Raw genomic sequence first — 11,923 nt, forward strand, 5'->3', positions numbered from 1 at the left:
TTAAGTGAGGCAGAATTGCACAAAGTCATCAGCCTCATTTTGTCTTCCAGTGTATGAGGTGTTCAGAGAAGACAGGACCTCTAGTGTGAGGACTTGCCAAACCCATTTCAGGGCTGCTCTTCCACTTTTGGTGTTCATTTCTCACCCAACTTTCACCTGTGATGCCAAGAAGCTATAATCCATACCCTGGTAAATTTCAGCAGATTGGCTAAAATGGGTTGAGGGTAGCTGACAGCCTCAAACCTATTGGTGAGTTAGGAGGGATATTTGCCCCCAGCATGTGAGTACTCTCAGCAGAACAGGTGGATGAGAACTCTTTGTTCCAATGGAGCGCTTTCTGTTTGAATAGGCATCAGCAAGGCCAAGGCTATCCACTATATCCCAGGCCGTTGCCAGTCATCCTAACTTTTGTCTTGTCACTGGATATATCTAGCTATAGATATAGAGATCTGTGCGTGTGCCTCACCATCCAAGTTCATGGTCCTTCTGACATCATATATCCATAGAGCTTGGTGGTCCATGGAACAAGTCAAGAACTTCTGCTTGATGTCAAGAGAAGCACTCTGAAATACTCTGCCCTGCTTAGACTGCATATTACTACTCCATTCTGGACATCGCTTTTTAGGAATGATATAGACAAGTTGGAGTGTGCCCATAAGGGGATGGCTAGAATGATCAAAGGATGACTTAAAACTTCACAAGAGGATGGATTGTTTGGGAGAACTGGTGATTTTCAGGTACAGAAGAAAAGACTAGGAGATAGACAACTGCCCTCAACAGTTTGAAGGGCTGGTCTACAGAAGAAGGATTGCTTTTGATCTGCTTTTCTTTGGAGGGTAGAATAAAGATCAGTGGGCAAAAGTGGTAGAGGAGCAAATTTACTCTTGATATAAAGAAAAATCTTCTTAGCAATAGTAGATTGGTCATTTTTCAGTCATTTCCTACTCCTCATCCATTTGGGGTTTCCTTTGCAAAGATACAGGAGTGGGTTGCCATTTCCTTCTCCAGCTCATTTTATGGATGAGGAAACCAGGGCAAATAGGGTTAAGTGGCTTGCCCAAGTTCACACAGCTAGTAAGTATTTGTGGCTGGATTTGAACTCAGGTGATCCTGACTCCAAACCCAACACTCCATCTACTTATACCACCAAGTGCTTAAAAAAAAATCACTGACTGCTTTTCATTAGAGGTGTTCAAACAGAGGCTGGATGACCATTCATCAGGTTGGATTGAGTGGTCCTTTCCAACTCTTAGCTGGACTCTGTGATTCTTTTTCCTCTAATGAATAAATCTTTTTAAAGTGCTTATGTGCTCTGTGTGTTGTCAGAGAGGCAGAAGGAAAAAGAGGAAGATATTGCTAGAGCCTGATAAGGTGGTGGTTGGAAGATGAAAGGAAAACAAATGGTAACAAATAAAGGCATGAGCAGATTATAAGGCTTGATGATTGCTTAGGCTTTAATTGAGAACATAGGTTCTGTAAAAAATAGACTCGAATACAGGACTACAATCCCCATGAGCCTTTGCTCCACTTCCCCAGAATGCCTTGTAATCTCACCTGGGCCGAGATCGAGAAGATATTTAAGCAAAGGCTTTTGAAGGGCTCGGCCCTTTTGGACTTCCGTTTTTGGAGCAGAGGCGTCTCTTCCATGATGTGAGGTTATTTTGTCTAGGCCTCTGGCCTAGGCACATGTTTCTTACTTGTATATTCTTAATCTTTAACCTTTAATAAACCTCTAAAAAATATATATTCCTTGCAGAGAGAAACTAATTTCTACCTGCCTCAGTCTCCCCCTCTCCCCTAAATTTTAATCTTTACAGTTTAAACTGGACAACAAAGTGGCATAGTGGATAGAGCACAGGGCCTGGAGTCAGGAAGACTCATCTTCTCAAGTTCATATTCAGCCTCAGCTGTATGACCCTGAGCAAGTCACTTTGCCCTATTTGCCTCCATTTCCTAATCTATAAAATGAGTTGGATAAAGAAATAGCAAACTGCAGTAGTATCTCTGCTGAGAAAACCCTAAATGGGGTCACTCACAAAGATCAGACACGGCTGAAACTGAACACAATAAGCAGCAATCTATATATTGCATCACGTGGATAGAACCATAGAGTGTTAGAACTGAATTGAACAGCAACAAATTAATTCAAAGCCTGAATTAGGGATGCAAATATTCATAAGTCAAGTAAGAATCAGAGTCTCCTAACCCAAAGTGGTCCAGATCTAATTTTTAACTATTTTTCCTGGGCATTAAGGGTCTCTAGTCCTGGAAGCCTTTTCCATTCCCTATTCACTGAAGCCCCCCACTCCCCGCAACTAAGTCTATTGTTAATTTATTTCAAACACTCAAGAACAAAAAGTATTAATGACTGATAATAGATTCACTTCTCTTTGGAGGCACATTTGTTCCCCCAAAAGTTTACCAACACAGAATTTCAGCACCTGAAAGGTCTCAAAAGTCATCTAATCCAACCCTCATCAAATGATCTATTAGTTGAACTTATGGCGTGTATGCCAAAGAGGGCTTCTCCCCAACCCCCTCTCCATGCACACCTGAGGACATTTCTCACAACACCTGCTCTTCTGCCCAACAGCCCAATGGGAGTGCTTCCTCTCTCCCCCATCTAGAGTGAGGTGGGGGGTTGCCCACATGCAGTATGAGGATTATAGGTTGGCCACTCAGTGTCTGAAGAGTTCACCATCAATGATCTACAGCATCCCAGACAGTTTCCAAACAGTTTCTCAGCCTTTTGTCATAAATCTTTGCAAATCTTCAATCAATGAATTATCTAGAGGATATGTTCAAGTAAGAAATTATTCCCTTTCTCTTTGCCTACTTCAGACATTTTGTTTATTCCCATCCATTCAGGCCAGGAAGTAAAAGAAATTAAAATCATTTAGTAGCATGTAGGTTCCAAACTCTCACCTGCCTTTCTTCACCTTTGCAAGTGAGCCTCTGAGACTCCATGGGACTTGTGGGAGAGAGCATGGGTGCATACAACTAATATTCAACATCAGAAGGGAGATGTAGAGAATCTTCTCCATGTATCTGTGGTTTTTCCTTAGCTAGACTATAAGATCCTAGAAGGAAATGACCTTCGAATCATGTCTTGTATCTCCCCAATTTATAGTACCTAGCAGAAGCTAATGAATGAGAACAGGTAGCTGAGGATAATCATTTTCACTTTACTCTTAAATCCATAGAACCCAGTAGAGAACCCTGCATATATCAGGTGTTTAAACAACACCTGTTGGTGAAAATAGTGATGGTGATGAGGAATGATGAGTTGTCCTTTATGTAGAGATGATGCTGATGATCTGACTTTGAATGTTGTTTCTCTAATAGTGGGGACAGTTAGCACTGAATGTTCCATACTTTGTTGTTGGGTACCGACAAGTCTCATTTGCAAAGTGACTGACAAGAGTTAAGGATATACCATGAGCATGAAACCAGGGAAGCCATAGGGTCTATGTCTATCTAAGTGGATATGTCTAATCATGTGGCCTATCTTCCAAAGCTATGTTGAAATAATTTGAAGATTCCCAATTAGCTTACATTATGCTACCTTTTTCCCCTTCCATCATGAAGGACAATGGCAGTTTGTCAAACACCAGGAGCTTTTGCAGAGAACATATAGTTACATTGATACGCAAGTAGGATCTCTTTTCTTGATTCACTTTACCCACAAAGCTATAAGGGTGTATCAATTCTAGAATCAGTGTGGCCTAAGAGAAGGAATAACATTCGTTGGTTTAGCACAGTCCTGGATGCTTTGTCATGAGGTAATTTACGTAAATTTGTCCCTGGCTAGTGTATGGCAATACCTCACAACTTTGTTAATGGAAACCTGGTGATCCATAACACTTGTGGTAGACATCTGCTCGGGGGTAATACAGTATTAATGTTAATATCAATGATCGATCAGCAGATTTGCAAGAAAGGCATAAAGTATTTAATTATAATTGCATTGGGAATAGCTATGTAATGGTAGCGACATTTGAATAGGTCACATCCAGCCCTCACCCCTGTTATGTTGTTCTATATTAAATGCCATTCACTTTAAGTGCTAGAAACCTTTCTAAAGTGGTGAGACTATAATACACTGGGCAAATTGAAAAATGTCCCTTCACTTTTAGAAACATGATTGATATCCTTTGCAAAACAAATGTTAGCACCTATCTGTACACAAATTCCTACAACTGCATGTTCCGACAACCCCCAACACACCTTCCTTACTAGGCAGCTTGAATGACTGGCTGGTTTACAAATTTGTTAGCTTTAGTAAGTTCAGATCCCTATTGGAAATTCATCATTTTCCTGACTTCTCTCCTTTCAAAGCAGCTGGAACCTACTGTATCCAAATGTTTACATAGCTGGGGTTTACATAGCCCAAGAGTTCTACCCCAAACTAGTTTTCACTGGAGAGAGAAAGAAGCCAATTAACTACGAGCACAAAGGATATAAAGCAAATTGTGTTTGCTCCATTGGCAACAGAAAAATATATTTCCAAACACTCCATATATACTCGTTTCCAGTACAGACTACATTGCATTGTCACCATCCTGCTTATATATAGCATAATTAAAAATAATGTTTTTGGCAAGACAGCAACTCAGATATAAATATAGCTATATGTACATTGGAGTGCAGACACATAAAAAAACTCACAAGACACACATACACATATACATATCATCATTCTGACAACATGAAAATGTCTCATGGTTATTGAAAAATATTATTAGAAACTTGGAAGGCAGGTGGTGTTCTGTTTTGCTTTTGGTGATATCCTTGCCATTTGTTGGTCCTTTTTAAAATAGATTTCCATAGATTCTGCTGCTTTTCTGAGAAAAATTTTTCCAATGGAATGTGGAAAAGCACTTATTCTTGCTAAGGTGAAGGGCTTTCTGAAAACCCATATCATTTTCTAAGAAAGAAGTCAGCAGGATGTTTTTTGGGGGGCAGAGAGCTGGAAAGGCAGTACAGTAGAAGCATCCGTAACAATTTTGAACACGAGAAAAGACAAAATCATGCAATTTCACAATATTTATAAATGTCACTGGCGATCTTTCCTCATCTGAAAATATGTAAGAGTATGTCAAGTATCTATATACAGTATGAATAATTTAATGAAATGTCAGACTTCCCATTTCAAAATTTGAACAATGTCTAAGTCTATCTTTTACATGGTTTGGTTTATCCTTGTTAATTTGCCTACTTTCATTTACCTTAAGTTCCTTTTCTAAAGCCTGAATTTGTTTTTAAAATTGTATATTGAGAAGACTAGCATCTCTGAATGTATTTCTGTTTAAGTCTATGGTTGCTACTTTGCAAATCATTTCTAGAATAATCTATGCTAACAATCAAATTATGTTGTAGAGAGCAATTAATTCTGTAAAGACATATATGATTTTTTAAAATGCCAAGTGGCCAAATAGTTTCATGTGTATGATTATATTTCTCTAAATGTTCATTTCTCACAGTAATGAAATCATTTATATTTCAAATGATGCATGCCATCCTAATATGGATATCTGTAATTGTGCCAGACTGTGATTACCCACTTCACCAAAATGGAAAGGACATTTTTCCAGTATCACTTTGGTGGCTGATAGCAGGAGGGATCAGTGACTTCATATGAATTTACTATTTTGAGCCAGGGAATAAAACTAACTCCATTTCAGTATTTAGCCAATGCCTAAAATTCCAAGCCCACTTTTATCTCCTTCCACGTTAAATAGAACAAATTCAAGGGATTTCTTAAGCCATCACAATAATACAAGAGGACACTTTCTTTGCAGATGAGATGGGGCATATCTGTCAGATCTTATCACATCATCCACCAAATATTAACCAAAGTAAGCAATATCTAGATATAACTTTCATTGGATAAATTACTACCACATATTACTGTTTAGAGTTGATATAACTCTCTCATCCAGCCACTAAAAGAGCTATCAATAAATTTTGTTAGGGAATGGAGCAACGAGCTAAGAATTAGAATAAAGGAATCAAATATTGTCTCTGTCTCTGTCTCTCTCTGTCTCTGTCTGTCTGTCTATCTGTCTGTCTGTCTGTCTGTCTGTCTGTCTGTCTGTCTCTCTCTCTCTCTCTCTCTCTCTCTCTCTCTCTCTCTCTCTCTCTCTCTTAAGGATTTAGCTGGAAAATGGTGTCAGCAGGTTAATCTATATGGTGTGAGTATGTTTTTATAACCCCAATGCCCAACACGATGCCTGGCACATTTTTGTTGAATTGAACTGAATTGAATTGATCCATGATGTAGATTTCTCCACAGGTGAGCATCTTTAAAGGAATAATAGCCAGTTTTCCATTTGCATTGTTTATGAAATCAAAAGCCACCCCCCCCCCCCAACAAGTGGATTAACCATTAAGCACAAACGGCTGAAATCCAGCTTTTGGTTTTGATTGAACAGCTCAGTTTTTATATGAAAAGTTGGCTTGATTGTGCTCTTTCAGAAGATGATATGGGAAAGAAGCACAGCAATCTCACTAACTGAAAGCTAGTGCTATAGAGCAGTACCAAAATTACCCCATTTTTTGAGCATCTCACATTGTCCAAAACTGGAGGTTAATTTGTTGAGGCTCCAGAAGATGATATTTATTGTCTTGGGGATTGAAGGGCGATCTTAAGGCAGGCAAGGGATCGGGAGATGAGAGGATGTAATCAATGCTAAATTTAATTTCTGAGTCAGATTTTCCAAGGGAGGCATTGTTTAGGTTCTGCCGATTGGAGAGATCATTTGAATAGAATGGAGAAGGCTCTAGGTGAGGGGTTCTGAACTCCTGTTTCTTCGTCGTGCCTTCATTCAGGTGGATGCTCTCTGAGCATGAATCTGTAATGGGCAGCTCGGTTGTGGAAGGCTCCATAATCCCACCTGAGTTCTGGTATTTAGGTTCTTTTTTCATATTTCTCCTCCTCCGCCTCCTCCGATAGTTCCCGTTTTCAAAAAGATCCAGCATGGACTCACATCCTGAAGCGAAAGTCCAATAGTTTCCCTTTCCCTTCTCGTTCCCTTCCATTCTGGGGACCTGGATTTTGAGAAAGGCAGTTCAGAGTGGGTATGGTGTGCAGATGCTGGCACTTTGCATCTGTGTTCGTTTAAAGTCACGATTGGGATAAACATACAAGTCATTGAAATCATGCCTTCCCCTACCCCCCAAATTGTGTAACTCCTAGGTAAAGCAACAACAAGAAAAACAACAACTCTGGTTAACTTGGGGATACATTAATGTAAATCAGACAAGAAGAGCATCAACTTTTCAACAGCTGGGAGGGAGAGAGAGCTCTTCATTATCTAGAGCACAATCAGGGCCTTCTTAAGAGTGTGGCGTACCCCCCTCCCCTTTTCTGGATTTCAGCAAAAATATTTAAGACAGATGTTTCCTAGATAGAAAGTCATCTCAGGGCTGCTGCTGCTGAATAACTGGCCTATATGAAGAGACGGTGATTAATTTTCTTACCTTTACAAAACAACTGTTTAGGGAGAGGTTATGCCTAATGGAGTTTTGCCAGGCTCTTTGGTTTGATCTGTAGTAAGGGAATTTCTTCATTATAAAGTCATAAATGCCAGACAGCGTCACTCTATTGGTAGGGCTTTGCTGGATGGCCATTGCAATCAAGGCAATGTAGCTGGAAAAGAAACTCAGGGTTAAGCCACTTCCTTAGGAATCAAGCACTCAGTAGCCAAAGGGGCTCCTCTTTGCTTTCCTGGAGAGCTGTGTTACCATAGGGTTTGGTGGAGGACCAGCCCCACAAAAAGTCTCCTCCACTCTACCAGCTGAGACCCCTCACTTAGCCAGGGAAGGTGTTTCAGGGAAGCTGCAGGATGCATTTTTCCACTGAGTCACCCAGACGCTATTCAGGGTTCCCTAGTCTCCGCCAAGTGCAAATGTTCGCCTTCGGGGACCCTGGCGCGTCCAGCCTGCTCTCTTGCCCGGATCCCTTGGCGACCCCCCACCACCTACTGCCAATGCCTGGGGAGCACCAGTTCTTTTCTCCAACTCTCTACCAGCTGAGGTTTTCTGAGCACTCCCTGCCCTAGGATCCCACTAGCAACTTCCTGGACCCAGACCAGTACCGGACTTGGGGGGGGGGATCCCCTGTCCTCGCTGCCTCCCCTCCCCTACATCATTAATACCACCTTGCCCCAGAGAGGAAGGCTTCGACGGAAACTTCTCAGCTACCTGTAAGCTGGGCGACTGAGTTTCTTCTCCTCATCGGAGCTGCAGGCGGGGTAATCATCACCATCGTAGTTGAAACAGTTGTAGGGATACTGCGTGTTATCGAACATCTTTCTCACAGCCGGGCTCTGCTCAGCTCCGGCAGGGTGCAAGAGCTGGTGTGGGGTTCTCCCTTAGCGCCTCGTCCCTCTCCTACCCCCCTCCTCTTTTCTCCCCCCCCCCCTCCTCCTCCTCCTTCTTCTCCTCCTCCGCCCTCACCCTCTCCCTCTTCCACTCACATACTCTTCCAGTCCAGGGGTGGAGGTTGTTTTTGTAATTCTTGAATCCCAGACAGAGACTGTAGGGATATTTCTTGCGCCCTCTCCCTCCCAACACCCCCCTCCCCCCGACACACACTTTGTGTGTGCGTGTGTGTCCAATCTGGTTATAAGGGAGGCAGCTAATAACTGATTAAATTGGTTACTTCTCTCATGAACCTTTGAACCCCCTAGCTTGTACAGCCAGTAGCCATACTCAAGAGCCCTGGGTGGTCTGATGTAGAGGTGGAGAGGGGCCAGGCTTGCTTTCTTTCCCTTTTCTTTTCTTCCCTTCTTTTTCTGGCCATCTCCATGCACAGTGTGACAAAAGCAAACAGCACGATGTTCATAAATGATGTTTCAAGGGTGACTTTTGCAAATCCAAGTTTTAGGATCCACTCCCCTCAAATACCCCCGCTCTATCCCCTTCTCCTCCAACGCTCTTTAGCCTCTCCCTTCCCCCCATTTGGCTAAGGAAACACACACACACACACACACACACACCACTTACAGTCTGCAGACATTCCATCCAATAATGCCCATCTCCCGAGATATAATCTGTAATACAGTATAATAGACATAAATTGTGTTTCCGTGACTAAAGGAAAAGCTATATGTTCAAAGAAGACAGAACAGAGAATCCGGGAGCCTACTGTCAAGCAGGAAAGCTAAGGGAAAATAGCTCCCGGCTGGAGAACTGCTTGTGTGGGCTTTGATCTGGGGGATGAATTAGAGTAATAGCCCTGTGTGTTGGCATCCAATACTGTAACAATTTAATAGTTTTTCTATGCTTCGGAGTGTTTTCCAACAAGTGATGTAAACCAAAGTCATAACAAAGGTTCGGGAACTTGAAAAAGGTGTATGCCACAAGATAATCAGATTGTGCCAGGCCCGCTATTTCCCAGGGAAGCTGGGGGATGGGGGAGTTGGGGGGGGTGAGAAGAGAGAGAAGGATGCTAATATGGAAACAGGGAAAAAATTGTGTAAAGTTAACCAGAAAAAAATTATAAATGAGAACAGTATGAATCCTAGTGAAATGAAATTATTTCATAGATTTATCCTAAGGTTAGAGCTGAAAGGTGCCATAATATACTCTCATCTTGACAGATGAAGAAACTGAGGCTGGCAGAGGCAGAGACATTTGAGTAAGGCTAGACATCAGCACAAAATTTAGTACTACTGTCCCTCAGGTCAGCATCCCAGCTATGACACCACACTTCCTCTGTCTTTACTGATTGACTAGAAGTATGTTAATGAGGGAAGCAGGGGAGAAAGAAGGAGGAGTTATGGAGCCTGTGGGAACAAAACAGGGGAAATTAGGGGGAGGGAGCTGCTGCCCTTGATGCCAGGAAAGAGTAATAAAATAGGCTAAATCTCCTGATTTCTCACTTGACCCTTGACCCCAGGATGTCCCTGTTGGTACAGATTAACAAATTGGGCACTGTCATGATAGTCCTGGATTACCCTGGGGTTCATCAACGCTAGCATCCTGTTAGGCAAATCTCCCCATCTTTCTAAGCATCTTCTGTAGTCCATAAATAAGTAGTTACAGTCCTAAACAACATGAGAAGGTGAGGGGAGGGAGGGAGGGAAGAGAAAAGCAATAAGAAAGAAAATATAAAAGTATCTTATTTTGGATAAAGAATATTGGATTTTAAATCACAAGACCTAGGTTCAAAGAGAGGATATGCTACTCACTACTCTATACTCCTGTTTCCTCATATGTAAATGAAGGAATTGGAATAGATAGCCTCTACATTAAGTTTCCTTCCAGTTTTAAGTATTATTGAAGTAGGATTTTTAGAGAAGGCACAAATGATTTATAAAAGGCAGCCACAAAATCTTACTCTGTGAACTTACTCTGAACAACCCTTAAAATAATGAAGATCTTTAAAGTAAAGTCAACTGTTGTCTGTGAGACTTCAAAATACAAAGCCTCCAAAAGCAAACACATAGAATTTCCAACATGGGAGCAGCACTTTTTTCCACATTCAAACAAGCTGCCATTCCAACAGTGAGTCCCAGATAACAAGTCTAGATTTACTTAAAAGAAATTTTCAAGATGAACATATAAACTCAATTTTAATCCTATTTTCCAAGTCAAATACCATGGCATCTCTCACTTGTAACACTGACCTCAACTTGGCAGAAGAAAAATAGTTGTGGCATATGCTTCTTGCATCAACACTGCATTCCATTGAAGGGAAACACTTTTAGTCTTGGATTCTTGACTGTGGTAGCCAAATGTGCAAGAGTTGCAATTACAGTATGGGGTGACTGACTGATCATCAATGATGGTTTATCTGTGAGTATGACTTCCATCACATATCTGACCATAGTACTTCCAAGCTCAAGAATTGCCAATAGATCCCTGTTGCCTCTGGGATCAGATATAATAAGTACAAACTCCTTAGCTTAGTCCAACAGAATAAAAGAAATGTCTTTAAAAAAAAAACAGACAAACAAAAAACCAATTCACGGGTGGTCCTTCTTTGGTCTTCCTTTGGAAGCTTCCTGGTATGCTTCTATTGCCTTGAAAGAGATTATTATATGCTTTTTACAAGAATATGCTTATTTTATAATAGGTGATTTTGGCAGGCAACCACATAATAAATTTCTTTTCCTTTTTAAAAAAAGATATATAAATATTTTCCCCAAATGCTTTATTATATTTTCCCTATTACCTGGTAAAACATACAGACTTTGACCAGACACGTCATAAATGAATAAGATGGGGAGATTCTTTTGATTTTGCATTTTTGTGTTATGAATCTGTATTTAGTTCTTTAGAGAATAGCAAGCATAGTTTTGGAAATGAAGAATTTCAAGGTCTTTGGGGTTATCACTTGGGGACAGTATTTATATGTGTTATAAATATGGTACCAATATTAATACTAAAAAATTTGAGGGGGGCAGCTGGGTGGCTCAGTGGATTGAGAGTCAGGTGCAGAGATGGGAGGTCCTGGGTTCAAATCTGACCTTCCCAGCTGTGTGACCCTGGGCAAGTCACTTAATCCCCATTGCCTAGCCCTTATCACTCTTCTGCCTTAGAACCAATAACCTGTATTGATTCTAAGATGGAAGGTAAAGGTAAAAAAAAAATTGAGGTATTGGTACTTTGAATTTTCATTTTAAAAAATTAACAACAGCATAGACTTAGCTATTGGAAAAATAGATTAAAAAATAAAGTTTACAATAAAAATATCATATATACATATATGATATTTTTATTGTATTTATTTATATATATATTGTATTGTATTTATATATATAAACTGGGTCCTAGGGCCTTATTTATTTCTTTTCACTCTCTCAGGAATGCTTGCCTAAGAAAAGTCCAATGTGCTTCTAACTATAGTAGGCTCAAAGGATATTAGGCTGTCTATGTGTAATGTCCAGTGGTTTGTTTTTGTTGGATTTGTTTT

General features: G+C 40.7%; 1 protein-coding gene across 2 annotated transcripts; it reads right to left on the reverse strand.

The window, feature by feature from the left end:
- Nucleotides 1-4,461: 4,461 nt before the first annotated feature.
- On the reverse strand, nucleotides 4,462-8,413 carry FOXL3 (forkhead box L3). Of its 2 annotated transcripts, none has more exons than XM_007498288.3 (3): nucleotides 8,206-8,413; nucleotides 7,483-7,549; nucleotides 4,462-7,050 (listed from the first exon to the last, which is right to left on the reverse strand). In XM_007498288.3, the coding sequence occupies exons 1-3, from the start codon at nucleotides 8,310-8,312 to the stop codon at nucleotides 6,568-6,570; spliced, it is 657 nt and encodes a 218-aa protein (XP_007498350.2). In that variant the 5' UTR covers nucleotides 8,313-8,413; the 3' UTR covers nucleotides 4,462-6,567. The 2 variants fall into 2 exon arrangements, with proteins under 2 accessions (XP_007498350.2, XP_007498348.2); XM_007498286.3 differs by having other exon boundaries at nucleotides 7,483-7,651; nucleotides 8,206-8,412.
- Nucleotides 8,414-11,923: the final 3,510 nt, after the last annotated feature.

Source organism: Monodelphis domestica, chromosome 7 (genome assembly GCF_027887165.1).
Source record: "Monodelphis domestica isolate mMonDom1 chromosome 7, mMonDom1.pri, whole genome shotgun sequence".
Classification (NCBI taxonomy): Eukaryota; Metazoa; Chordata; class Mammalia; order Didelphimorphia; family Didelphidae; genus Monodelphis; species Monodelphis domestica.

Coding starts and splice junctions, on each gene's coding strand:
- FOXL3 (XM_007498286.3), bottom strand. CDS start 8,312: ATGTTCGATAACACGCAGTATCCCTACAACTGTTTCAACTACGATGGT. Junction 7,652..8,205: donor CTCAGTCGCCCAGCTTACAG/GTAGCTGAGAAG, acceptor TTTCTTTTCCAG/CTACATTGCCTTGATTGCAA. Junction 7,051..7,482: donor TAAACAGTTGTTTTGTAAAG/GTAAGAAAATTA, acceptor CTCAAAATCCAG/GTCCCCAGAATGGAAGGGAA.